Source organism: Microdochium trichocladiopsis, assembly GCF_020744255.1.
Source record: "Microdochium trichocladiopsis strain MPI-CAGE-CH-0230 chromosome Unknown B0I36scaffold_10, whole genome shotgun sequence".
Classification (NCBI taxonomy): Eukaryota; Fungi; Ascomycota; class Sordariomycetes; order Xylariales; family Microdochiaceae; genus Microdochium; species Microdochium trichocladiopsis.
In genome coordinates, this window is record NW_025763553.1 from 851,164 (window position 1) to 877,371 (window position 26,208).

Genomic DNA, 26,208 nt, shown 5'->3' on the forward strand with positions numbered 1-26,208 from the left:
CCAAGCAACAAGCGGCCCTCGGGGATGTCTCCGGCACGGCTTCATCATTCGGCGACGGGAAGACCCACCAGCGTTCAAACCTCCTCCTCCTCCGGATGGACGAGGACTACAGGACCGCCGACGAGTCCAAGTTCTGCTACAGCGGGTTCTCGGTGCGCGAGATCAGGGCCCTGGGGGACTTCCCGGACTACGCGGCGCTGTGCGAGGTGCCGCTCCCGCAGGCCTACGCCGAGTTTGACATTGACAAGGCGCTGCCGAGGCCGTATCGGCCTTTCCGATGGGGTTATCATCAGACCATGTGTAAGTTGCTGGCCTTTTGATATTTATCCCTTTGAATGAAGTTTCTGGTTTCAGTGTACAGTAAGATCAACACGCCCGAAGAGAGGAAAACAACGAGAAACCATTGGGGGAAGATGAAACAAAAACAAGGAAAAGGACAGCTCAGCTAACTTTGTGTCACAGCCCTGACCAAGATGGACACGGACTGGTGGCTCGAGCTGGAGAACACGTACAAGCAGCGCATCGCCCAGCGGCAGCAGCTCTACCGCGAGCACGGCGCCAGCGTGCTCCAGGCGCTCCCGGGCTCGGAGCTCGCGTGCAAGGAGCTCATGGAGATGGCCGTGCAGTTCCTCTGCGCGCGGTACCCGCGCTGCTTCTCCTTATCCGCCGACGGGGCGGCCCTGCACAACGCCATCCTCGGCACCACCACCGTGTTCGCGGCGACGGACCCGCTGGTCGTCCTGCTGGACAACATCCCCGAGGACTTTGCCGTCACGCTGCGCGACCCGGAGACCGGGTACTACCACTTCCGCGCGGGCGTCATCTGCTCGTCGCTCGGGTGGAATGTGTCGACCAAGATTGGCTTGCGGCTGGATGAGATCCACAAGATTGTGCCGGACTACAAGGAGAAGATGGCTTTTAGTATGGACCGGTGAGTGTCTTAAAATTCTGCTCATTTTATTCAAGTGATCTTGTTGATATTTATCAACTGTTTCCCGTCACCATGCATGACATGTATAAGCACATGACCCTCCTTCTCTTTTCCAACCCAAGGAAACGAGAAACAACTCGATTTCTTGTATCCAACACCCAGCGATCCAGCGATCCAGCATCCACAACCCACCAAAATCACCACAAATAAAGAAAAAAACTACTAACATCAGAGCAAATAACCAGCTTCTTCTCCAAGATGCCCCCCTCGAAACCAATCCAGCGAGGCTCCTGGGGCCTCGAGGTCGGCCAGCCCCTCTACCTCCCGCCGGGCCACCCGCACCTACACCTGCGCACCTTCCAGTCCCCCGAGCTCGAACCCTCAGACGTCCACCTGCGCGTCGACTGGCAGACACTGCGCCGCCTGCCCCTCTCGGGCGCCATCGTGTTCAACTTCAAGGCCTTATTCACCCCGCTCGCCGAGCTCCGCGACGAAGCCGGCGTCCCGGGGCTCGTGGCCCACGTGCTTAAGCACGGCAAGAGGGAGATTATGCGCTACAAGGACACCTGGCACGTCGAGCACGTGGTGGTGCCGCTCCTCGAGGCGTGGGAGAGAGAGCAGTGGGAGACGGGCGTGTTCGGGAGCGGCGAGGGCGAGGGTGGTGTCGTCTCGTTTCAGGGTGTGGATGGGGGCAGTAAGGAGGATAGCAGTGGCGCTGGTGAGAAAAAAACGGGGTGCAAGATGCAGAAGGAACAGGGCTGGGAGCCCAAGACGCTTGATCAGAGCCCGTGGTTCAGGGGGTGGGAGGAAAAGTGGCATCGGCAGCAAGGGTTTTGAATTTCGCATTGAATTGAATCAGGGAGATCAGGGATCGAGATGATGGCCATGACTTCTCGAGGTCTTTACGGTAAGGTCAACGTGACGGAAGGGGCAATTTCCAATATACACAGCGTGAGATTAGAGTTTCAGCGTTATAACATCAGCCTTGTGTATTGCATACATATATACTGTTGGACTTTTGCCGTGTCCGTTCCGTCCCGTAACGAGCTGTTACCTTCTCCAAAGCTATCACCCTTTTTTTCCACTTTCTTCAAGTCATATAATACTTGGGACCCTCGCCACCTTGAGGCACCGCCCAGTTGATGTCCTGGTGAGGAGCCTTGATGTCGCAGGTCTTGCAGTGGATACAGCTAAATTGCGAAAGCGAGTCAGCCACCATATATTGCGAGGGAAGACATGTCGGCACGGGGATACTCACTTCTGCGCGTTGATCTGGAACCGCACGCCGAGCGGCTTTGACTCGTCCTCGACATACTCGTACACGCCAGCAGGGCAGAACCGGTTCTCGACGCCCTTGAACTTGGGCCAAGTCTCCTGCGTGTGCTTTTCCCAGTCCTTGACCTGCAGGTGCACAGGCTGGTCCTCCTCGTGGTTTGTGCCCGTGCGCGACACGCTCGTAAGGATATCAAACGTGATCTTGCCGTCGGGTTTTGGATACTCAATCTTCTTGCACGCGTCGGCCGACTTGGTGGCGCCGTGGTCGGTGGTCTTGTGCTTGAGCGTCCATGGCACGCGGCCCTTGAAGATGAAGGCCTCGAGGCCAGAGTACATGATGCCGCCATACAGGCCGAGAGGGTTGTGGAACGAGGGCCGCATGTTGCGCACCTCCTTCAGCTCCTTCCAAATGCTTGACTTGCGCAGCTTGTCCTCGTAGTCATATAGGAAGACGGATCCTTGGTCCTCCTCGGCCAGGGCGTCCCACGCCGCCTCCGCCACCAGCATGCCCGACTTCATGGCATTGTGTGTACCTTTGATCTTGGGCAAGTTGACAAAGCCCGCCGAGTCGCCAATGAGCGCACCGCCGGGGAACGCCACCTTTGGTATTGACTGGAAGCCACCCTCCACGAGAGCGCGGGCTCCGTACGAGATACACTTGCCGCCCTCGAGCACCTTCTTGTACTCCGGGTGCTGCTTGAGCTTCTGAAACTCGCCATACGGCGACAGCCACGGGTTGGGGTAGTCGAGAGCCGTTACCAGGCCGATGCTCACAAGGTTGTCGCCAAAGTGATACATCCATGCGCCGCCATAGGTGTCCGAGGGCAGAGGGTAGCCCATCGAATGGACGATGTCGCCCTTCCGGAAGTTCTCTGGCGGGACCTCCCAGACCTCCTTGATACCCAGGCCATATGTCTGATGCTGGCTGTTGCTCCTCAAATCAAACTTCTTGATCACCTGCTTGGTCAAGCTGCCGTGACATCCCTCGCCGAACAAGGTCACGCGGGCATGGAACTCCATGCCACGCTCAAAGCTGTCCTTCGGCTTGCCCTCTCTGCTGATGCCGAGATCGTTTGTGGCGACGCCCTTGACGGAGCCATCGGGCTTGTACAGGATCTCGGACGCGGCGAATCCCGGATAGACCTCGACACCGAGCTCCTCTGCGCGCTCGCCCAGCCACTTTGTGAACTGGTTCAGGCTGACAATGTAGTTGCCGTGATTGTGCATCTGGGGAGGTGCCGGCAGCGGGATGGACATGGACTGGGTCAGGAACCTCATCTTGTCAGTACCCGCGGGGGTGGCGTGCTCGAAGCGGTTCTCATTGTTCTCGTCGAGCCAGTCGGGGAACAACTCTTCGACCGAGGTTGGCTGTATCACGGCGCCAGAGAGGATGTGCGCGCCGACCTCGCCGGCCTTTTCGAGGAGGAGGACCCGGAAGTCCTCGTTGCCAGACTCATTGGCGAGCTGCTTGAGGCGGATGGCCGCACTCAAACCAGCGGGACCTATAACGGGGTTGCCGGGCTCCAGTCAGTCCCATTTATCCCATTGGGCGCCTTGTAGTGATGACACAAGCTTACCTCCGCCGACAATGCAGACGTCAACCTCGTCGCTCTCCCGGTCGATGGTCTTTGGGTCGAAACTGTCGTCGACGCTGGCGAGGCGTCTGGCCGGGGTGGTGCTGATGCCACGCACTGCAGCCCGCGCGGGGACAGATGCTGTCACGATAGCAGCCCTCGAGGGCTGAGTTCTCCGAGCGGAGGCCGTCGAGTAGGAAGCGGCGCATGTCCTCCTAGCGAGTCGGGATCGCAGCGGCCGCGCGCTCTGGCGGGCGAGGGTCTGGAGGGGAGCAGAAGCAGCCGACATGATTATAGTGGCGCAAGGCCGCACTGTCGAAGACGAATTTGCAGAGGCCGGACGGCTGTGGAAGAGGCAGGCCGGGGAAATCTGCTGCGTCGCAGGCGCGGCTCAGGCGACCCTGGCATTAAAAAAGAATGGAGATCGTGGTGGTAATGAGTTGTGGAGGTGGTGGGCACTAGAGCAGGCCTTCTCCAGGATGGGGACCGGACCGGAGGGCCAGTATCCGAACTAGCAAGCCACCGCTAGCTAGAGGCTGTGGAATTTAATTGATAAGCTCGAGCGGACGACAGGCAAACACAGAGCCAACCCAGCTGTCAATTGGCAATGGAGCTGGAAGGTGGATGCAGTCTGGCTCAGCAGGTTGTCGCCTACACACACAAAACCCGAGCAGGGAGCTGACGACATGTGCCAGCCAATATGCGCAGCGTCGCCAACGCCTGCATCCGGCCGAGGTCAACCGCGGTACCTGGGCTTTGGCTGGCCGCCAGGGCGGATGATCGGGTACTCTAACGCCGGCCTTGGATACCCGCAGGAGGCCGCGCTGGAGCGTGCCTGCCGGCTGAGCTTTTACGCTTGCCCGTCATCCGCTGTGGGGTCAACCACGGCCAGCCGGCCTGGCCAATGACGTCGCTGCCATTTCGAAGGCGGCCGCCTGGGGCCGGCCGATTGCGGAGCTGCTTTTGTTTGTTACTGAATGGCATGTGCTTCCTTGATTACGACTTGTAGCCGTGATCCGCATCACCTGGCATACAGCATCCTGAACAACTTTCCTGGATGATCGATGCATCTTGAGCTGTGTCGTCAGCACGTATGCGGTCCACGTCAGTTAGCAATCTCGGGTTGTAGGCGGTTACTTACCATAGTAATGTGCCCATTGAAAGTAGGCGTGTCCCGCTGCTTGTCAGTGGTTGCCACAAGAGACGCAAAGCGAGAGAGAACACAACTGTTCTGGATCATTGCGACGCCAATCACATTAAACAGCTGCCCTGCCCTTCAAACCTAAATTCACGATCACAAATATTCTCACCCATTTTGAGGAGGTTGGGTGCACCGTGACACCCATTTGGCAGGCCTGTTGTTCTACTCGCCAGGTGACATCTCGCCACGCAAATCTGCACCAGCACAGTTCACGGTTGAAAGGTTGCCAAACAGGAACGCCGCTCAACATAGGGTTTCCAGGATCAACGATCATACTGCACTGCGTGGATCGTACTTGGCTGTGTAGTAATTATCTGCTGTGACAGAAGAAGCAGCAAAATCATCATTGAGCGATAGGTTCGGGTGCTTTCCTTTGACACCTTCTGCTTAGCAGTGGAAGTCTCACTGCATTGAAGGTGCTGTCAATCTGCTCACCCTCGCGTGAAAGAGAATGTACCGGAACTTCTTTTCCCTAATCATGGAGACCGAATAGTGACGTGATGGGCTCTGATGCGATTGGACAAGCAGGGAGGACATTCCTGCGACATGTCTGCCACACACCAAAAGCCGAACGTCTGAGTGCTGATATGGAGATACACAATACTTGAGCAGAAGTAGACAACTTCATCTATACAGACTAGCAGTGACTGTTACTAGTGCTGCCGCTCCACCAGTGCCTTCCTCACCAGTGCTGTACCATGGGAGCAAGAGTCCAGACCTGGCTGCCAGCGTGTGTGTTTGACGCTAGCGTTGGTCAATCAACCCACCCACGACAGCAGCAAATGTTCCCTACCACTCAATGACGCGCAACCACCCCTGCTTATAACGCCGTGGTCTAACGGCCGCAACTCAACTTGTAGTCTGTGCAATGTCTTGGGTTATAAGTTCCCTGCCATGAGGTGTCACCTTGGCCCTCTCCTTGGCGTGGTCTCCAGCCCCTCCCCAGTTCGCTTAGGTACTGCTAAGCACTTGACTGAAGGTACGCTACGCTAAGTATGTAGTACTCGAGTTGCATTGCACGCAGACGGCCAGGCAAACCCCTGTGAGGCCGCGCAATTTAAGGTTCTCGCGCCGGCAACTCGTCCCCACCACACCTGGCTCGCCTGGGTTCCCGATCAGAAGAAACCACCAGCTCTGAAACGCAACGGCCCTCAGCCTGCTACAACTCAAGACTCAATCCCAGCCCCCACCCCCAAGCAACCCTTGGTCGGCCGATCACAGAATGGCAGTACCGCGCACTTCTTGTTCTTCTTCTTCTTCTGTGGGCTCCACAACCGCTGTCTCAAACGACAGCTCGATCGGCGCTGTTCTCTATTGTGTGCTTCTTCCACCGAGCCGGCCACACCAGGCCCCCCTTGCCGTTTGATGTTCGTGGACCAGAAAAGAAAGAACAGAACCTGCTCCCCTTCACCCTGCAAGCGCGGAAAAAGGACAACGAGCCGCCGGCTGGTCGGCCGCACCATCGCCACCACCACCACCACTACCTTATTCGTAACGATGCCTGCCGCATGCCCAGACATAGACGTGTGTGACGATGAAGCCTTGGGGCCCCAGGGCAACTCGCTTAGTCGTGACTTTGCCCGGCGTACGCGACTGGCCTAGACCAAAGTCCAGATCACCCCACGTCTCATTGACATGACTATGTACAGTTGCAGCAAGGGTGGATATGGACCCCCGTGAGGCTCAAGAACACAGCCACGAAATGCTCCGGGTGGGACGCCGCCCGTCCACCCACCCGCCCGGCACTATCAATCCCGCCAAGCCCAAACGCATGGGAATAAGCTTAACACACGCACTTCGCGGCACTGCATCCCCCAGTCTCTGGGCAGCCTGTTTGAGCCTCCTTCGTGGGCAGCAGGCGAGAGATTCCGAAACCATGGCCCAAACACCCGATCCTCTCAACGACTGCCGCTTCCAGCTTAACGCTGTGCCCCGACCGTGTCTTTGCAACCCCCCTCTCCTTCACCCTGGCTCGGCCGATCCTGGAACAACACACCTACATGGAGAAGCAGAGATCTGATCTATCGGTGCCGGAACCAGCAGCGGCGTAGCATTCAGGAGGAGGCTGTGCTCTTGGTGTGACCTGTCTCCCCCCGATAATGAGGTGATTCTCTTGCCCAGCCTCGACATCGTCGCGTCTTCAGCCGCCTGGACATCGGGCTCAACCCAACTTCAGGCCCGTCCGACCGATCTTCTGCTTCCATGAAGTGCTTGGAAGCTTGGCAGGGACGCCCGGAACGGTCTTGGATAGACGAGGTGGTGCTTAGTGCTACATGCATGGTCCGGGAAGGCAAGGGGGAAGGTGATTCCACGCGCTACCTGTACCTGCCTCGCCTGCCTCCTGTATACTGTCCCAGCGATGCGACTTTGCAAAGCTGTCGCGCGAGCTGCCGCCCTTGGCCTAGGGCCAGCCAGCCAGAGATCCCCAGGGTGGAAAAGATGAGCTCAGTGGGCTGCTATTCTTGGCGTCTCAAACATGGATCGCCGGACCCCTGGCTTGCGCCCGCGCTTTCCCGCATGGCGAGATCAGAACAGAACGGACCCGCACCCGCCGTTTGAATGTTTGGCAAGTCGCGCCCGGGGGGGGGGGGGGGTTCTCTTCGCTTCTCGAATCATTGAAATACCAGGCCGATCCTCTGCACTTTCCAGTCGAAATTCCGGCCCTCATCCTCATCTCCACAGCTGACTTTCGACGTTGTGGTGTCAAGTCTTTCTTCTTTCTTCTTTTGCCTCTTCTTCGTCGTCTTCCGAGAGGTAAGTTCGAGAGAGTCCTAATATCACCAAAGCTGGTGACTGGTGGTCCTGACAACTGACTTGATTTACTTAGCTGTGCTCTTGAGTTCCCCTTCGTCTGATCGACTGGTCTCGACTCTCCTTGAACACCGTGCTTCATCTTTTTCTGTAACGACTTCGCTTTCTCAAGATACCCGTACATTTTCCACCTTTCCTCACACGTCAACGCGTCAGTTCAATCCTTCCGCCAAGATGAAGAACTTCGCAACCACTATGCTGGCCCTGGCGGCCGGCGCCCACATCGTCGCCGCCATGCCGACCCGGGCCTCGAGCGCCGGTGTCCAACGCCGGAACCCAGACGTCCCTGTTGTGGACGCCCGGTCCATCCTTATCGACTACAAGAAGAGAGGAGTCCATCTCAGCTCGCTGGCTGAAGAGGCCGGCGCCGGTGCCGACGTGGCCCAGCCTCCCGCGGCCGAAGCCTCTGCGCCTGCACCTCCAGCTCCTCCCGCCGGCGAAGCTCCCCCGCCACCTCCGGCACCTCCCGCCAACGGTACGGCACCTCCTCCGCCTCCGGCCCCGCCTGTTAAGCCTGGTAAGGAGGCCGTGGCGCCTCCGCCTCCCCCGGCCGGAGCTGCTCCCCCTCCTCCACCTGCCGCCAATGGCACGGCACCTCCGCCACCTCCGGCGCCGCCTGCTGAGGATGCCGCAGCGCCTCCCCCTCCGCCGCCACCTGCTGCCAACGGCACGGTGACTCCCCCGGCTCCGCCTGCCAAGGGTGGTAAGGGTGCCAAGGATGCTGAGAAGGCCAAGGAAGCTAAGAAGGAGAAGGAGGCTAAGAAGGAGAAGGAGAAGGAAGCTAAGAAGGCGAAGGAAGCTAAGAAGGAGAAGGAAGCCGCGGCGCCGCCTCCGGCTGCTAATGCTACTGCTCCCGCCCCTGCTGCAGGACCCGGTGCCGGCCGCGGTGCTGGCCGTAAAGGTGCCGGTCGTGTAGGCGCCGGAGCCGGTGCTCTTCCTGTTCCCCCTCCTGCCAAGAACGAGACCGCAGCTGCTGCGCCTCCCGCTCCTCCTGCGGCTGGAAACGGAACTGCTCCGGCTCCTGGTGCTGGTGCTGGTCGTGGTGGTGCCGGACGTGGCGGCGCTGCCGGCGAGGAACCTGCTGCCGGAGCTGGTGCCAAGGCTGATGGAGGTCTTGGTGGTATTCTTGGCGACCTCCTCGGTGGCGGTGCTGGCAATGCTGCTGGTGGTGCGGGAGCCGGTGCTGGTGGTCTTGGTGATATCCTTGGTGGCCTCGTTCCCGGAGCCGGTGCCGGAGCTGGTGCTGGAGCCGGAGCTGGTGGCGCGGCTGGCGGCCTGGGAGGCATTCTCGGTGGCCTCCTTGGTGGCGGTGCCGGCAATGCTGCAGGTGGTGCAGGTGGCGCCGGCGGTCTTGGTAACCTCCTTGGTGGCCTTGTCCCCGCCGCCGGCGCTGGCGGCGATGCTGCCGCTCCTGCTGCCGGCAAGGCTCAGAAGGGTGAGCAGAACGAGAAGAGGTCCTATGCTTCGCAGCCTGTCCGTCGCAGCCGCGTGTGGCTTGCTTGAAGGAGCTTGTGAGCATGTGCACATCTTTCGTGCTTGCTACTTCTCAGTTTCTGGTGCTGGAATGAGGACCTGAGTCTTACAGAAGAGTAACGACGAACATTGTTAGACAAAAGAGACCAAAAAAAAAGAAAAAAGAAAATTCAAAGAACCAAGCATGGACCAAGGGCGATGCACGTTGTTGAGATTCAAGTATGAGGTGTGAAGGAGACAAAGCCCATGGGGGCCGGCATTTCATTTCCTTCGGGAACTCTTCTGTTTCTGTCCCGCAGACAGTGTGTTTATTTTGTGCTTTTGCAACGGTCTGAGGACCTGGCTGGGGTTTCTTTCGTGTTGATCATCACAAATAAACCTACTTTTGGCAGCTGGACCTGTCAAGTCTGGTACTACTACACCCTGTATCGCAGTCCTTGGGACGCTCCAATCTGAAACATTGTGTTCTGCTGGGTGGTAATGAGTCAAGTCTAGAAATTCTGTTGTCCGCGATCGTAGATTGCCTGCGCGGCAGGATGACCTGCCAGCAGGCGGCGTAGGAATAGAATGGCGGCGACAAGCGGATGGCGGTGTTCCTATGCGGAGTCTGCCGTTTGGCGCCGGATATCGAGCCCTGCGGAGTCGGCCCCGAGCGGTGCGGGGGGGCACAGATGCGGGTGCCGGGGGCCCGGGACAGGGCTATTGCGTGATGTCCGAGCCTGGCCAACTTCCGATCCGGTTCAAGCTGACCGGAGCCGCAACTTGCGGCTACCGCAAACGCAAGCCCTCGTCATTTTTGCGTATATTGCATAGTCCTGGCAATGGGAAACCCTGGAGGCAGCCAGCCAGGCCCCCCTCCGAAGTCTAGACTCATCTCAGCCACCAAACCTTGTGTGTGTGTGTAGCATTTATCCCACGACGCTGTCATTTGCTGTACTGCTGTTGCCCACGCGGGTCCTCTGGCACGTCCGTGCAGCATGGGACAGATGTGGAAACGATGTTGTATTCTGCAGATGAAGCGACTCGCTTGTACGCCCTCGATCCGCAGGTGGGGCGTCTTCATCAAGTTCTCCATGCCCACTGTCATACAGTGCAGCATCCGCGGACACCTGAATTTGCGTGAAGATTGGAAATGCTGCATCAAGAGGTGGAACAATAGCCATTTTCGCCGTGGAGCCTCGATTGTGCTGCAAGCAAAAGTCGTCCGCCATTGACATGGTCGTGGAGGCCTGGTGCCGAGAAACTCAAAATGGGGCGCCGGCCATGCAAGCCAGGAGACCAAAACATGGCAGTAAGTCAACCCAGCAAAGCGGCACTCGGGCGGCTGCGCCAGCGGCCCAGAACTTTTCGGGAGACAATTGAGGTGTGGGAGGCGGCTGGGCAAACCAAGGTTTGGAATCTCGATTCAGCGATGACGTTGCGGGCTAACAGCTGCCGGTGTAGAAGGCAAGCCAAGGGCGGCTGGCGAGTACTGATGGGATGGCGGAGCTGCACGTCCGTCGAGTTGGGGGGAGGGCAGAGTGTGGCGCTCGGATGGGCCAACCGGGGAGTGGGACGACGTCCATGGATGGGATGCCCAGATGCCAGGGCAGAGTCTATGGACACGATGGCCCGAGATCTGTGCCGCCAGGTGGGGGGGACCCAATGGAAGAGGAGGGAGGGCATCGCAGACTGCCCTGGTGGGATGCGCTGTTGGGGAAGGAGGGGCAGCTGCCTGCCTTCACATGTCTCCGCTATCGCACTTGGCAGGCGAGGCCAACCTTGGAGGGCAGGAATCTTGGGACGGCACCAGAACACATTGGAAGGCCGCGCCGGCGCACACCGCCGTGATTGGGCCTGGAGCAGCCTCGCCCGGCAGGAACCGGCTGCCCACGTCGGCTCTAGAGCTGGCCAGGAGGAACCCCTGCGGGATAAATCTCGAAGAATTCTTGGACGTGTCCCTGCAATGCCATCACCCTATCAAACCCAGGCTCTGTTGCAGGCCATTCTGCAACTTCGTATCAGCGCCTGGCCTTCGAAGCTCCATGCCGTTTGTCAATGAATGAATGAATGAATGAATGAATGAATGTCGTTGAGGATCAGGGATCTCGTCCGCTGCAGTGGCAAGCGGACACGTGGGGGTTTCGCCATCGACGTAACTGGGCAACCCGTCGAGGCGACCCAGAACAACCTCTGGGCCCAGCAAGTTGGCGGTCCATTGTTGGCCAGCTCTCCGCATCCTGATGTTGCGCAGAACAGCCCGGCCCGTCGGTTGCCGTCCCCGGGGACTGTTGACGTCCGCCGTGCCGTCAACTTGCCGCCCCTGTGCCCCAGTAGAGCCGGTGGTTGTCTCGTGAGCATGTTCCTAATGAGGCAGCCGCCCACCAGCCTAGCGCAGACGTATAATTACACGTCTGCCCAGGCACCACCCTAACATCGATCTCCCTCTCGCTCTTTCTTCTCACTACTCCCGAACGGCCGTTCTGTGGCACAATTCTCTCAGTACGTTGCCATTTCCGACACACCTTCAGCCTGTCTCTGTCTCCATCACACAAGAGGTCGAGTCTAGAGGAGTGCCGGCACCCAAACGCCACTTGCTTGCTGAAGATACGACTACCCAGATATTACCTGCCTCTCTCCCTCTCAACTGCAGAGTCTGTGGGACATCCTGCGGACAACTCTTCTGCGCCGCAGAGACCAAAACTGCTGGCGACTACAGAGAGCGGGTTGCCCGCCAGTCGCTGCTGGACCCTGGAATTGCACCACTCGGTCTAACCTCACCGCATCGGAAATTGCTCACGGTGCCCACTCCCAACCATCAAGCCACCCCGCCAAAACCGCGGTCCAGGGGCGGCAACCTCAAAATGCCCGTCATCGACACCAGCAAAGACCTGGCTGCGCTCTTCAGCGCCCAGGCAAAAGCCACGCCAGACGTGATTGCCCTCGAGGGCGGCGAGATCCAGTACTCTTACGCCCAGCTTGACCGCGAGGTCGAGGCGCTGTCAGAAAAGCTCCGCCGCCATGGAGTTGGCCGGGACGACCTGGTCGGAGTACTGATGGGCCGGAGTGCGGACTATGTCATCTCCTGCCTCGCAGCTTTGCGCGCTGGCGGTGCATTTTTGGTGCTCGAGCTGGCATACCCACCAGGCTTGCTCGCCGATGTGCTCGAGGATGCTCAGCCGGCTGTCGTAATTACACATACTGCCCACATTGGCAAGATCCGCGAAGGCGTGCCTACTATAGTTCTCGAGCAGAATAGGCCACGACTGGAGAATGGCGACGCCAATGGCCACACGAATGGCTACGCCAAGGAACTGCCTGCTGAGGATGACCTCGATCGCCTAGCCTTCGTCTCGTACTCTTCTGGCACAACCGGCAAACCGAAAGGTATCGCCAATCCGCACAGCGCTCCGGTCCGTTCCTACGAGCTGAGGTTTAGATTGAGTGATCTCCAGGTCGGGGATCGCGTCGCTTGCAATGTATTCTTCATCTGGGAAATCTTGCGGCCTCTACTCAGGGGTGCGACGGTCGTCACTGTGCCTGACGAGACCAGCTACGACCCTGTCGCCCTTGTCGATCTCCTACGAAACAAGCGCATCACAGAAACATTAATGACGCCCACGCTTCTGGCGACTGTACTTGCGAGGCATCCCCAGCTCGGCAATCGTGTCAAGGATTTAAAGACGATATGGCTCAACGGCGAGGTTGTGACAACAGATCTGGCGCGCCGAGCGTTGAAAGCTCTTCCGTCCGCGCGGTTGCTTAACTGCTACAGTGCCAGCGAGACCCACGAGATCGCATGCGGCGACATCGGCAAGATGTTCGACCCGAACGCGCCAGTATGCCCGGTTGGACCCCCCATTGACCCTGAACACACATACATTCTTGATGAGCGTGGGCACAAGGTTGAGCCGGGCACCAGCGGCGAATTGTTCATTGGTGGGGGCCTTCTAGCCAGAGGCTACCTCAACCTGCCAGAGACCACAGCGAAGGCTTTCTCACCTGATCCGTTTGCGAACGCACCCAACGCACGGATGTACGCCACAGGAGACACTGCCAAAGTACTGCCGAGCGGCCTTCTTGAAATCACTGGCCGCGTGGGTGCAATGATCAAGATCAGAGGCTACAGCGTTCAGCCCCCAGCAGTCGAGAAGGCCATCATCGACCATTTGACTGTCAGCAACTGCGCGGTTATTGGCTATGGTGACGGACTGGAGAAACAGCTGTGTGCATACGTCGTTCGCGACAAAGAGGCGTCGGCTGGTCGTGCCGAACTTGTCATTGACGAGGCAGGCTACAGCCCTGCATCTCGCAAAGTGTTGGCACCACACCTGGCACAGTACATGATCCCAGCCCTGTGGATCGAATTGGATGAGCTTCCAACCCACGAGGTATCGGGTAAAGTAGACATGAAGAGACTACCGTCACCAAAGTCTCATGGGCGGCGCACTGGGAGCCCGACTGCCGACGGTCAGAAAATCGATCGCGACCAGAAAATCACGCTCCAGGATATCGCCAAGATCTGGGCAGCGGCACTTCAGGTCACCCCGAAACAAGTCATGCAGCAGGAGCATGACTTCTTCGATCTTGGAGGGCACTCGCTGGCTCTGGTCGACATCGTTACCAAATTGACGGCTGGTTACGGTTTCCCTGTGCCTCTGGGGCGGCTTGCGGGAAACCCAACTCTTCAGGGCCACCTTGACGTCGTCTTACAGGCTCGCGATGGTCATACGGCGGCTGTGCAAGCAGACCTGCCTAAGATTCTACGTGCAGACTGCATTCTTGCAGATGATGTTCGTCCTAGCGGGGCAAAGATGTGCCCGATCAGCGAGGCAGATACCATCCTGCTGACAGGAGTCACGGGCTACCTGGGCGCTTTCTTGCTCACGACGCTTCTTGAGACAACGAACGCCAACATCATTTGCCTCGTCCGCTTTGCGGATCTTTCAATCGATAATTTCCCTGCCGCTATGGCGCGTATCCGGAGAAATATGCTGGATCTCGGTCTATGGAACGACTCGATTATTGATCGTATTGAGCCTCTGCCAGCCAACTTGGCTCGCAAGCGGTTTGGTCTGTCTCCCGAAGAATTTGACGACCTCGCCGCGCGTACTCAGGTCATCATCCACTCGGCTGCTACTGTCAACCTGGTGTACCCTTACGCCGCGATGCAAGGTGCCAATGTTGGAGGGACGCGTGAGATCATTCGACTGGCTTGCAAGGCGAACGCCACCCTCCACCACGTCTCAACCAACGGTGTGCTCACCGAGTCTGTGGAAGGATGGGATGAAGATACCATGGTCGACGTCGACGACGTACCGACAAAGCTGCTTGATGGGTATGGCCAGACCAAGTGGGTAGCAGAGAAGCTTGTTCTCGAAGCCGAGAGGCGAGGCCTGCCGGCCAGGATATACCGGCCTGGCACTATCAGCGGACACAGCGTGTCCGGCTCGACAAATCCATACGATCTTCTCAACGCGCTCATCATCGAGTCTCTGCACCTCGGACACTACCCGGATATTGATAACTGGTACGCGGAGATGACACCGGTCGACTTTGTCAGCAAGGCGATTGCCACCATTGCGGACCACGTCGACACAACACAGCGCATCTTCCACGTGGGCGATCCGAACCCAGTCAAGACCAAGGAGATCTTTGAGCACCTGCAAGTTCTTGGATATCCCACCACGCCGCTGGCCTGGAATGAGTGGGTCGAGCTCTGGAATGAGAAGAGGGGTGGCGGCAAAGGTGGGGAAGGATCGTTCACAGTCGACATTCTTCAGCGAGGCATGCCCGAGCGCGAGTTCCTCACCTGGGTCACCGTCCTCAAAGATACTAAGACACAACCCGTCCTCGCTAGCCACGGTCTGGTGCGTCCCAAGATCGACCGGGAAATCCTCCAGATCTACGCCCGCCACTTCCGCGTTCGAGGTTGGCTTCCGCGCCGCGTGAACCGCAGCCAGCTCAAAAAGGTCGGCCCGCCTGTCAAAACCATGGGTCCCCTCTCCGGTAAGGTCGCCGTCATCACGGGCGCCTCGTCCGGCATCGGCGCCGCCGTGGCCCGCGCACTGGCCCAGGAGGGCGCTCACGTCGCCCTGGCCGCCCGCCGCGTGGACGAGCTCGAAACCCTCAAGACGTCGATGGCGTCGAGCGCCAAGGTGCTCGTGCACAAGACAGACGTCACCGACCGCGCACAGGTCGAGTCGCTGCTCAAGACGGCCAGCGAACAGCTCGGTCCTGTAGACATTCTCGTCTCGTGCGCAGGCGTCATGTACTTCACCATGATGAAGAACGTGCAGGTGGACGAGTGGGAGCGCACCGTCGACGTCAACTGCAAGGGTCTTCTGCACTGCCTGTCCTCGACAGTGCCGGGCATGCTGTCCCGTGGAAGCGGCCATATTGTCGCCATCTCCTCCGACGCCGGCCGCAAGGTCTTCCCAGGCCTGGGCGTCTACTCGGCGAGCAAGTTCTTTGTCGAGGCCACCCTGCAGTCGCTGCGCCTCGAGACGGCCGGCTCGGGCCTGCGGGTGACTTCGGTGCAGCCGGGCAACGTCGCCACGGACCTGCTGGGCATGTCGACGGACCAGGAGGCGCTCAAGAAGTACGGCGAACCCTCTGGTGCCAAGGTGCTCGACCCGGCCGACGTGGCCAACTCGATTGTCTATGCCCTGCAGCAGCCCGCCCACGTCGCTGTCAACGAGATCCTCATTGAGCCGAGGGACGAGCCAATCTGAGCATTTGTGATACCCAAGGGTGCTTCACTGGGATGGAAGCCCTTGAGGTGGGAAAATGAAATGTGTGCTTAGTACCATCAGTGTGTGTGTGTCAAGCACAAAAGCCATAGACATAAATAACCCTTTTAATCACTTTTCACTATACCGCCCACACCAAGCTCGTCTTGTAAATGACTTCATTTTTCCTATATTTCTGAGTGTTGTCACTATTGTCGTTGTCTGCAATACCCCACGCCGAAGATCCACCAAACTGCTGCCCCTTTCCTGGGTGGGATATCAAGTAGGGTGCCTTTTGCGAACGACACCTCGACTTCTCTGGAGTCTTGCCGACATCTCCTGTAGCATGATATGTTTTATTTTATATGTTTTATGCAAAGGAGCAAAACCCTCTCTCAGAATAACAGAGGCTGTCTTGTCAAAGAAACAAACCAAAGCTTGAAGCAGGGCGGCAAAGGGCAGAGGGGGAATCCCACATGCAACGACAACAAAGTCCTGCCGAAAAGCCAGCATGCAGCAGGCATGCAGCATGATGCTTTGATGCAACCAAATGCCGCTCGGCCCGGCCCATTTTCAGCCTAAAAAGCAGACCTGCCTGCCTGCATGGCTGGTGGCGGAGGTGGTGTTGGTGAGGGCCTATGTCTGTCAGGCTTCCTGGCGGCGACCCGATGTGCATGGGAGTGTGTCTATGTGCTTGCATGGATAGGAAGTAACGCAATCGGCTCGGCGGTGGCGGCCGCCGCCGCCGCCGCACATCTTGGTGATCACGAGTAAACCTAGACTGTACCCTTGCGCTGCGCCCAGCCAGCAACGGTGTGACTTGCAGGCGGGTATACGTACTTGCATGTGTTTCCCCTCCCAAATTCTGGTTGCTGTGCGGTGCTGTTAGCTGGCGTTTGTTTGCTTCGCCTGCAGGCCTTGCAAGTAGTATGACCAACCGATCAAGATCTTGCTAGGATGAGCTGGTTGTGCCAAGGTGTTCGAGGCCAGAGAAGCAAGCAAGACACAAATGGCCCCGATCGCGGCTACTGCACCAGGGCGCTTAAGACCATGCACGACATTGTGTCAACGGTCAAACGCCTGACAGGGGGTTGACTGGCCAGGCAGTCCGTCACCGCAGGCTGTTGTCCAAGGGTTCCTGGCCGGATCGTGCCCAACACTTTCATCGTCCAATGGAAGCAAATCTTTTGAGCATATCTTCATTGGTGTGCGTCACGGGGCCGAAGGATGATGTTAACCGGCATAGAATCATGATGTCCTCTTGCCAGCTTGAAATTCAAACCTTCTGCTCTTGGTGCCGGTCGGTTCCCAATGCAGTATGCCGCTTTTGTTGGGCAGCGTGTCTTTCGTGGGCAGCCCAGGATTGTCCCAGGAGGATAGAAGCTGTGGTGGGCAAGTTTCGAGACAGAGGTCTTCACACTCTGTTTGTTTCCTTGATTTATTGTCTGTCACCTGTATCATACTCCGGGTTTAGTTGTCGGACAGGATCGAAAAATGGCGAGGTCAAGATATCTTGTGGTTTTGCTTCTAGCCACGTTCATCGCCTCGCTGCTCAATCGGAGACGTCGACTCAAGCCGTCCACATCCAAGTTGCCGTTGGTCGGTGATTTGCACAAGTCACCTCCCGACAGACCGCTGTTGAACTGGAATGCTTGGGGTGCCCGCCATGGGCCCGTGGCCACGGCAAATCTGCTCTTTGGGACCCTGGTCCCCGTCGTTCTCCTCAACACTGTCGATTCTGCCGCCTACTTTCTGAGTCGGAATGGTGGACACTGCAACAATAGGCCGTCATCAGTGTCAATGGAGCTGCTGACCAATGTCGAGCAGCCCGGAAAGTCGAAATTCACCCTGATGCACGACTATGACGATGACCTCAAGCGACGCCACCGAATCCTGACACCTAGCCTTGGCCCTCTTGCTGCTCCCAGGTATCAGGCCGTTATGGACCTCGAAGTACGCCAGTTGCTGGGCGACCTGGTGAGAATGCTGCAGGCGACAAAAGATTCCGTGTTGAGTCGCGATGAGATCCATCCACCGCTGGAGAGGACCATGGCAAGCACGGTGCTCGCCTTGCACTACGGCATTCGAGTCCCGACTACGACGGACCCGATCCTCAAGCGGCTGCTTGCACAGCATCACAAAGTGGCTGGACTGGCAGCAAATCCCTGGCTTGTCGACTTGATTCCAGCTCTGCGCCACCTCCCGCTCTTTCTGTCTCCATGGCGCCGTGCTGCAAAGGCCATGTTTGAAGACCAGAGCGAATTCAACACAAGTCTCCTACGACAGGCGCGATCTAGTCCAAGCTGGAACGCTGCTCGTCAGGCTGACACTGTACTCGCCAACGAAATGGACGTCGGTCGTCAGCATCCAGCACGGCCGGGACAGCCTGACGGACCGGTGTCTGAAATTGAGTTGGCATATGCTTTGGCCACAAGTGTCGAAGGAGCAATGGAGACGGTTTCGCGACAGGCATTGTGGCTCTTGGTGGCTGCGGCTACACATCCAGATGAGCTGCAGAAACTCCACGGGATGCTTGATGCGGTTGTTGGGCAGGACCGCCTCCCCAGGTTTTCGGACAGGTCCCAGCTTGCCTCCATTGATGCGTTTGTTGCGGAGACTATGAGATGGCGTCCGATTGCGGCCATCTCGATTCCCAGACGGACGGGCGAAGCGGACAAGTACGATGGCGTCCATGTTCCCAAGGGGGTGTCCATAGTGGCCAACGCATGGTCGATCGGGCGTGACACACCATTCATCAGTGCTGGGCATAGCGTGACGGACGTCGAGGACTTTCTGCCCGAGCGGTGGCTGCAGAAGGACGACATGGACAGCGACATTTCCACGGGAAGGCGCCTCCGTGCCGACTTGTCAATACCCGTCTTTGGGCAGGGCCGACGTGGCTGCCTGGGCCAGCGAGTCGCTCTCGATGCTCTGTTCCTGCAGGCTGCCGTACTGCTGTGGGCTTTCGACATTCGAGCTGCTGATGACAAGAAGATAGACCTAATGTCGATGGAAGCGTCAGGGTTCATGGTCTTGCCGGCCGCCTGCAATCTTGTGCTGCGGCCAAGAGGCGACTGGGTGACGAAGACCATCGAAGCCGAGTGGGATCGCCAGGAAAAGGATGTACAGATTCTTCTCGGTACCTTCCGAGTTTGAGGAGCTTCGTTATGAGCACATGGCACCATCATATTTAACGGAGAGCGCAACGCAAAATTCTTCCAAGAGGGTGGCAGACACTCACGCCGCACACGACAGTCTCGATACACATCTTCTGCAATAGCTTGAAATTTGCTTTCGGTTTACTCAAGCAGGCACAAACGCTGCCGCCCACGCTATGCCGGCACAACCCGCTGTACAGATGTCATTTTCCTTCAGTCGAGTAGGCACAAAAACAATGGTGCTTATTTCATTTTCACTCTACGGAGTGGGGTGCAACTTATGCTTCAGCTATTGCACTGATAGGCGAATTTATGTACTCAACAGGCGGCCTCTCGCTCAGCTGGGACCTGTGACGGACTTGGTGACACTGCCGCTCTCAATATACACTCCACTGAAGTAGAAGTCCTCGTTGCTGTCGGCATACCCGCTGCGAGGGAGCTCAAGGACCCCCAAGTGCCAGTCGGCACCGTTGCTCGAAGGCGATGCACTGACGGGAGCAACAGTCTGAACCAGATCGGCAGAGCCCGTCGAGTGCCAGAAGCCGACGGTGCGGGCGTTGAAGTCAATCTCGTAAGCGCAGTTGTGCCACACATCGGCCGCCCAATCGACGCTCCACTTGGTGACACCGCCAACCATCCAGCGCAAGGCCGGGTCAGTGGTGCCGCTGGCACCGCTCAGCCAGCCAGATTTGAGCTCGGTGAAATGGCTCTCGAAAAAGGCGATTTGGTGCTCTCGCGTCTGCGCGGGGGGTTGGTGTTGCTCCGCTTGATGCTGAAGTGGTACCAGACCTTTCCGGAGGCAATGGCCGCTTTGGTTTGGGGGATGAGCTCGGTCCGGCGCATATTTTGCCCGTTCCAGTATGCCGAGTTGGTCAGGCTGATCTTGACGCCCTGCTTTGAGGCCGAGTCGGCCGGGTTCTTGTAGCTGCTGGACAGGCTGACATATTCGGAAGTGGGACCGTTGCCCTTGATGTACCACTGGTAAGGGCCGACCTGGTTTGACCAAGACCACTTGTCGAGGTCTGCAGCGGAAGTGAAGTCGTTGAAGCGGCCGTCCCAAAGGACAGTGCCACAGGCGGCTAGATGGCCCAGGAACAAGGTGGCAAGTGCTGAGGTCTTCATTGTGGCGGTGGGAGGCGGTGGAAGGTTAAGTGTGCGCATTGCCGACCAGAGCAGCCCAATTGTTGCCAACGTAGTCGATCTTTATAGCAAGTCTCAGATCAGGCTGTCGTCTACCTGCCCTGTCCCGCAGGTCGTTGCCAGCGCAAGCTCCGTGGCCCAAACAGGCCACATTGGGGCCATGGAGGTGTAAGTGCCGCGAGCAAATTAGCCAGTCTGGGGTAGATGACCGCCAATCCCTTGGGCCAATATAGGTGCTAGCCAATAGGGCAGCCCTGCAAACCCCAATCAAGCTTTCGCGGCACTGCGGGACCAGGGTCCAGGGACTTTCTCGGCTGCCCGATGGGAACTGTGCTGCTTGCCTGCCATCTCGAATCCAGTGTAGTGGTGCGGAATCTCAAATCGTCGTCGCGAGGACGGGAGAATCTTCCGAGTCTTGATTGCAAAACGCCCGTCCGTTCTTCTCGATGCGACCATCGTGGGATTTCAATAAGGAACCTGTCTTCTCTTGGTGCTGATCGTCGAGCCTGCTGTTAGTGGTGCATCCTCGCATGGTCTGCGGCGCGATTGTCACCCTTACCGGCTGCGAAGATTGCATGCTTGTCAGCATTGTACAAAGTGTACATGTCACGGGCATGCCAACCCTCCAGAGACCTCAGGTACTTAGGTCGTCTTGAGCCTCCTTCGTTGTGGATTTCAGGTAGTGAAGGGTTTTTCTCTGGACCGGCAGAGCCCCATCGAGGACCCTTACGGACACTAAATTAGTGCCGTGCAAATTCAGTTGAGCGGAAACCCTTGAAAACCCTTGGAAGTCGAGGCTCGATGTGGCAGAAAAAATCAAGAGAAAGAATGAAATCTGCTTCCCCAAGGCGAAGGTTGTGAAGGCGAGGATACTGCCGGGGCGACGTGCACATGATGCGAGCACGAATCAAAATGAGACCAAGCTCAATTCGAGTTGCTCCCGCAATTTGGAGAGCCTGTGAGCAAGCACCGTTTGCATGGCCTCCCGCATGCGGGAAGGAGCAACCAAGACAGCTTCACAGCTACAACCAATCACCAGCTCGCGCCCCCGCAGCTGAGCTGGGCGCCCCTCATGACGTACTCCAGACTTTTCACATCGCCGTCGAGACTTCTGCCCTGTTCAACTCTGAATATTGAGAAGCTCACAGTCAATAACGGAACCAATTGGACATACGGCTGTAGCAAAAGAACAACTCTCGCATCGCCAGCTTCATTGCACCACATAATCACACAATGTCGATTCCCACCTCCACCTCCGTCGTCGAGTCGGCCGTCATCAAGGCTCCCTTGAGCGCCGTCTGGCACCACATCAAGCGTAAGTCTCCAATTTCGGCGGTTTCCAAAGGCGCCCTCGAATCAGCATTGCTAAATAGCTCTATACCGCGAAACAGTCCAGAACTTCAGCGACTTCTGGTCCGCCCTCAAGTCCAGCGAGTTTGTCAAGGGCACCAGCGACGAGACCGACGTCGTCAAGTGGACCTTTACCGACGGCACCGAGCTCGAGGTCAAGCAGGAGGAGCACAGCGTATGTCTACCTTGAGGCCAGCCACCCCCAGCTGAGACAGATCATCCTCATGTCTGCGAATGTGCCTGCTGCACGAGAATCGTGGTCACCCATAGACTAACACAAGAATTGCGGCCGTCAGACCATCAACCACTACATCACCTACAGCATCATCACCTCCAAGCCCGAGCTGACTTACTCGTCTGTCCTCTCCACCATCCGCCTCTACGCCGTCACCTCTGGCGAGGCCGAGGGCAGCACCTACATCGAGTGGACCGGCAACTTCTCTAGCGACGCCGATGCCGGTATGTTTGTCCCATGGCCGCTTCCATTCGTACACGGGGTTCCATATGTCACCCAGCCATTGAATTACACCCATGGGTTCTTTTCATTTAAAAAGCAATTGGCTAACCACAACACATCCTGTTCTCCCGCACAGGCGTCATCCAGGATGCCAAGTTCAAGCGCCGCGACGCTCTTGCCGACCTGGCCAAGGCTGCCGCCAAGCTCAAGCACTAGAGCGCGTGTACAGTAACGTAAGAAGGAGTCATGACACTGTAACCATGACGTATGAAGACAGATTGTAAGAACAAAAAAGAAAAGGCGACGAGTGTCGGAAAACCGCTAGGCAGATTCGGACCGGAGTGCCATTGTTCTGGACTGGACCGCAAAGCTTGAATGGATTTCCAGTGTACTTCAAAAACACACAGATTGTGCAATGTGGAAATAATCAGTCTCAAGAAACAACGCAAGTGACCGGGCACCATGGATGACGATCTAGCTGCCACAGCCCAAGTCTTCCCATCGTAGACGATTGAACTTGAATCGATACCCAACTCGTGACAAAAAGTCCCGCATAAGTAAGGAAGGCTGCTGATGCACACCTAATGCCTCTAATGAACAACGGGACGTGGACCACAAAGTATGCACAGACTGCGAGTATAAACATCGCATTACCCAAACACAGTACCAAACGCCCAGATCTTGTATACTCGAATATATGCATCTACCCTAAATCCGTCGCTATTCCAATATGCTATGCAGCATCAAGCGCTGCGTCCAGATATGAATCCTCCCAAAAAGCTGACCCAATGACCACGCTCGTGTATATATGCAATGCCAGATGCACCTACTTTTCCATGATCCACGAATGCAACACAATATGCGAAAGGAAGGAAAAGATCAAGGGGCTTCACCAGTTGAAGCTCTCCTCAAAGTAATCCACCGTTCTCCTCTTCTGCAAATTCTTGGTCTCGTTGAGCAAGCCGCCGCCGCCGCCGCCCCCTTGCATGTCCACCACCGTCCGCCTCGCGTCGTCTGCCATCTTGCCCGGTCCGCACGCAACCACTGCCAGCGAGCCGTGCGAAAAGTCCGCGGCGAAGTCGTCAATCTCGGCTGGCACGAGAGGACGGCCGTGGAGAATCTTGACGTTGGGGGCGCTTGTCGTGGCTGTGTCAGTGACCGATGAAGTAATGCCACCTTCGTCATGCTGCTGCTGCTGCTGCTGGAGGAGTATGTCGTCGCTGTGAGGCTGCGCCTTGGTGACATATACATGTATGCTGAGCCTCTCGTCGGCAAGCACGTCCTGATCAAAGTCGTCGCGGAGCACTGAGTCCGCGAGCGCGGACTCGCGCACGGCCCAGATGATGCGGATCGCGCGGGTCCGGCTGTTGGCGTGCCGGGACAGATGGGAGGCTATAGAAGCCGCTGAGGGCCGTCGAGTTCGGTGCCCTCTTTGTGCTGACTGTTCTGACTGTACTGGAGATGATTGTAGCAATTGTGTTATGTATGCCAGTGGCACGACAATCCCGCTGCCGCCAACTACGAACAACAAGTTGTCGTATCTCTCGAACGGCTGGGTGTGCCCGTACGGTCCCTCAATTAGTACGCGCAGACGAGTAGGTACTGGACCAAGCGGGCCCATCTCAGACAGCGCAGCCGCAGAATCTCGCAGACGGCCCGTGAAGCTGTCGTATGGTCTAATGAGGAACTTCATGGTCGATGCATCCTTGCATTTGCTGTTCTTGTGCCTCCTGCCCAAGGATCGTGCAGCAGGCTTAGGTGATGCGAGCAGGTGATCCTCCTCGTCGGACATTGCTGGTGTTGTCGCAGAAGCTCCAGCGACGACGCTCAGCTTGGCCATGGTAAAAGGATGACTTTCCCAGAAACGTTTGTCGTTGAGCACATGGAGGTAGTAAAATGTCCCTGGCTTGGGCTTATAGAGCGACCTAGATGCAGGCACACTCACGCGCACCATGTTTGCGTCGGAGTCATATGTGGCTTCAGCGATGGTCGACCAGAATCGGGGGTTGAATGATATCGTGCGGGCCATGCGCATGATACGATCTGCCACCCAGATTGCGCAGCATGTCCATATCGGCGGGTCAAAACGGCCGTTGAAGATGGTGACGTGGCTGCGCACGCATTAAGGGCAACGGTTAGCAGAAGATCATGGTTGCGTAGAGAGAAATTGTTGAACTTACGCCCACATTGTGTACAAAATGATGACGGAGAAGCCAATATGGATTATCAGAAACAGCTCATACGTGTTCCTCCGGAACCAAAAGAGCGACAAGCCGAGAAGGAGGCTCATTAGGATGGTCGCCTGTTCCAAGTTAGCTGCGTCTTTGCAGGAGATATAGAAGGGTAGGTGACGACTCACGATCTCCCCAGTCCACCAAAAGAACTCGTCAAAATAGGCCACAAAACCATCCCAGCCAGAGCCTACAAGTACGCATGTGTGAGCGAGATCTTTTCACAAAAATAAAATCAAGAGTGACGCAGTGACATACTGTCAAACACCTGGATGGTGTAAGCAACAGAGTGGACAATCGCCTGTACCGTAGACACCCGCGCCACCCAGCGGTGGAAGTTGTTGTACGTGCCGAAGTCCCACCCAGTGAGCCACATGAGGAGATTGTTGCGCATGCCGAACAACCAGATAAGCGGGAAGTTGGCAAACGAGATGATGCCGGTGCGGTCAGCCACATAACGCAGCCACTGCGTGCGCGTATCGGCCCAGCTTTATAGATTTAGCAATCAGCCAGCCGTCGTTGTAGAGTTCAAATTGACCGGGTTGACTTACTACATGTTACCCGGAAATACCCAATAGCCGTGGCAACAGAAAGCGATGTTCATGACGACAAAGGTCGCGAGGGTAAGAGTCTGGACTCGAGGGGGGACCGTGTACCAGCCAAACGACTGCGAGCTTTTCTGGCCAAACGTTGCAGGGATAGTGATGTATCGCTTAATCCACTGGTGTGGCAGGCTCGTCCTGCTTGATGACTTGAACGAGGAACCAAGCTCCTCATCTTCAGAGTCATCAAGTGGGATCCAGCCGTTACGCTTGGTAGACTTATGGCGATCCCACCTGCCCAGAAACCGATAGGACAGGCCTATGGCAATTACTGCCGTCCAAAAGACGAACAGCCCAAGGCTATATTCCAAGTGCTTCTTCCATACTGCTGCCCATGCCGCCTGTTCATCACATATCGGTGTCAGCTTGTGCTCTCTCCCCATAAACACTGCCACCTTGGCATCAATAACTCACCAGGGTATCATGCATCAGCCCTAACAACGTCTCCGACGGTAACACCGGCTCATCGAACACCAGATCCTTGCCGCCGCTCAGATCCTCTCTCTCGAACCGGTGCAGCCGCGCGACATCCTCGTCCGTGTAATCTGCAATGATGCTCAATGGGGGCAGCCACGCCCCCGTCTTGCGGTGACACGTCTCGTTCACAAACGCCAGCCCAGCGGTCCGCTCGGTGACAGTGCAGTACTCTGTCGCACATAGAAACAACGACGACGCAGCGAGCCTGCCCTCACACGGGCGGAGACCCGGTGGTGCTGGTGGCGTGGCGGCGTCAGTGAAGCGTATTGACCTGAGCGTGGTCTGGCATGCCTCGAAGCATGGGGCATCACGGTACACTGTTGCAGCGGCGGCGGTGTTGACGAGGTGTGGTGACGACGCCAGCAGGAGGACAGACGCGGCGGCAAGGCGGTTGGCCGACTTGGGCTGGGCCGCCCGGGTGCCGCTGCGCTGGTGGCGGTGGGAGGAGGGCATTGCTGCGCGTTTGCTCGAGGAGCGAGGGCCTGCATGTGAGAAGAGCTACGAAGGCACAGCCCAACAGCAAGCAAGACTAGAACGGACGCTGTCCAAGTGAGCCCGCTCTCGGAGTCTGCGGAACAGGGAAGCGCACGGGCGGGCGAGGACCTGCGCGTCTGTACCAGCGGCTCGACGAGGGTTTGAGGAGAGGAGGTGTGTGTACAACTGTAGACTGGCGAGAGCCGAGCCAGCTGCGAGAGAAATTGCGGAGAGATTGATTAGATCCAACTAATCTTATCAATCAGCTGATGCGGGCAGCAGCATGCTCACCCACCCGGGCATGCAGGGCGCATCTGTAACTGAGCCGAATGCCACTCCAGGGC

General features: G+C 57.4%; 9 protein-coding genes across 9 annotated transcripts; 6 read left to right on the top strand and 3 right to left on the bottom strand.

Moving 5' to 3' along the window:
• Positions 1–296: 296 nt before the first annotated feature.
• Positions 297–1,889, top strand: B0I36DRAFT_333548 (uncharacterized protein; the record flags this gene model as incomplete). The annotated part of the gene is made up of 3 exons (XM_046155236.1): positions 297–300; positions 463–931; positions 1,177–1,889. 3 exons carry the CDS (start codon positions 297–299, stop codon positions 1,766–1,768), a joined length of 1,065 nt encoding a protein of 354 aa, XP_046007173.1. The 3' UTR covers positions 1,769–1,889.
• Position 1,890: 1 nt separating this feature from the next.
• B0I36DRAFT_296472 (uncharacterized protein) lies at positions 1,891–4,412 on the bottom strand. The gene is made up of 3 exons (XM_046151893.1): positions 3,784–4,412; positions 2,190–3,708; positions 1,891–2,121 (listed from the first exon to the last, which is right to left on the bottom strand). Exons 1-3 carry the CDS (start codon positions 4,067–4,069, stop codon positions 2,022–2,024), a joined length of 1,905 nt encoding a protein of 634 aa, XP_046007174.1. The 5' UTR covers positions 4,070–4,412; the 3' UTR covers positions 1,891–2,021.
• A 2,273-nt stretch (positions 4,413–6,685) lies between these two features.
• B0I36DRAFT_333553 (uncharacterized protein) lies at positions 6,686–7,188 on the top strand. Its single transcript, XM_046155237.1, has one exon. The coding sequence runs from the start codon at positions 6,753–6,755 to the stop codon at positions 6,999–7,001; it is 249 nt and encodes an 82-aa protein (XP_046007175.1). The 5' UTR covers positions 6,686–6,752; the 3' UTR covers positions 7,002–7,188.
• Positions 7,189–7,560: 372 nt separating this feature from the next.
• Positions 7,561–9,295, top strand: B0I36DRAFT_434907 (uncharacterized protein; the record flags this gene model as incomplete). Its single annotated transcript, XM_046162735.1, has 2 exons — positions 7,561–7,735; positions 7,809–9,295. Exon 2 carries the CDS (start codon positions 7,967–7,969, stop codon positions 9,293–9,295), a length of 1,329 nt encoding a protein of 442 aa, XP_046007176.1. The 5' UTR covers positions 7,561–7,735; positions 7,809–7,966.
• Positions 9,296–11,704: 2,409 nt separating this feature from the next.
• B0I36DRAFT_333558 (AMP-binding enzyme) lies at positions 11,705–16,125 on the top strand. The gene has a single exon (XM_046155238.1). The coding sequence runs from the start codon at positions 12,109–12,111 to the stop codon at positions 15,976–15,978; it is 3,870 nt and encodes a 1,289-aa protein (XP_046007177.1). The 5' UTR covers positions 11,705–12,108; the 3' UTR covers positions 15,979–16,125.
• Positions 16,126–17,469: 1,344 nt separating this feature from the next.
• Positions 17,470–19,131, top strand: B0I36DRAFT_393224 (cytochrome P450; the record flags this gene model as incomplete). The annotated part of the gene is made up of 1 exon (XM_046161459.1): positions 17,470–19,131. The coding sequence occupies one exon, from the start codon at positions 17,470–17,472 to the stop codon at positions 19,129–19,131; it is 1,662 nt and encodes a 553-aa protein (XP_046007178.1).
• A 113-nt stretch (positions 19,132–19,244) lies between these two features.
• On the bottom strand, positions 19,245–20,406 carry B0I36DRAFT_333559 (uncharacterized protein). Its single transcript, XM_046155239.1, has 2 exons — positions 19,923–20,406; positions 19,245–19,872 (listed from the first exon to the last, which is right to left on the bottom strand). The coding sequence occupies exons 1-2, from the start codon at positions 20,292–20,294 to the stop codon at positions 19,471–19,473; spliced, it is 774 nt and encodes a 257-aa protein (XP_046007179.1). The 5' UTR covers positions 20,295–20,406; the 3' UTR covers positions 19,245–19,470.
• A 1,100-nt stretch (positions 20,407–21,506) lies between these two features.
• B0I36DRAFT_367445 (uncharacterized protein) lies at positions 21,507–22,296 on the top strand (the record flags this gene model as incomplete). Its single annotated transcript, XM_046159465.1, has 4 exons — positions 21,507–21,588; positions 21,665–21,798; positions 21,920–22,082; positions 22,217–22,296. The coding sequence occupies 4 exons, from the start codon at positions 21,507–21,509 to the stop codon at positions 22,294–22,296; spliced, it is 459 nt and encodes a 152-aa protein (XP_046007180.1).
• Positions 22,297–22,969: 673 nt separating this feature from the next.
• Positions 22,970–25,843, bottom strand: B0I36DRAFT_367446 (ferric reductase like transmembrane component-domain-containing protein; the record flags this gene model as incomplete). The annotated part of the gene is made up of 6 exons (XM_046159466.1): positions 22,970–24,191; positions 24,261–24,382; positions 24,440–24,501; positions 24,570–24,799; positions 24,863–25,254; positions 25,328–25,843. The coding sequence occupies 6 exons, from the start codon at positions 25,841–25,843 to the stop codon at positions 22,970–22,972; spliced, it is 2,544 nt and encodes an 847-aa protein (XP_046007181.1).
• Between the last annotated feature and the right edge of the window lie 365 nt (positions 25,844–26,208).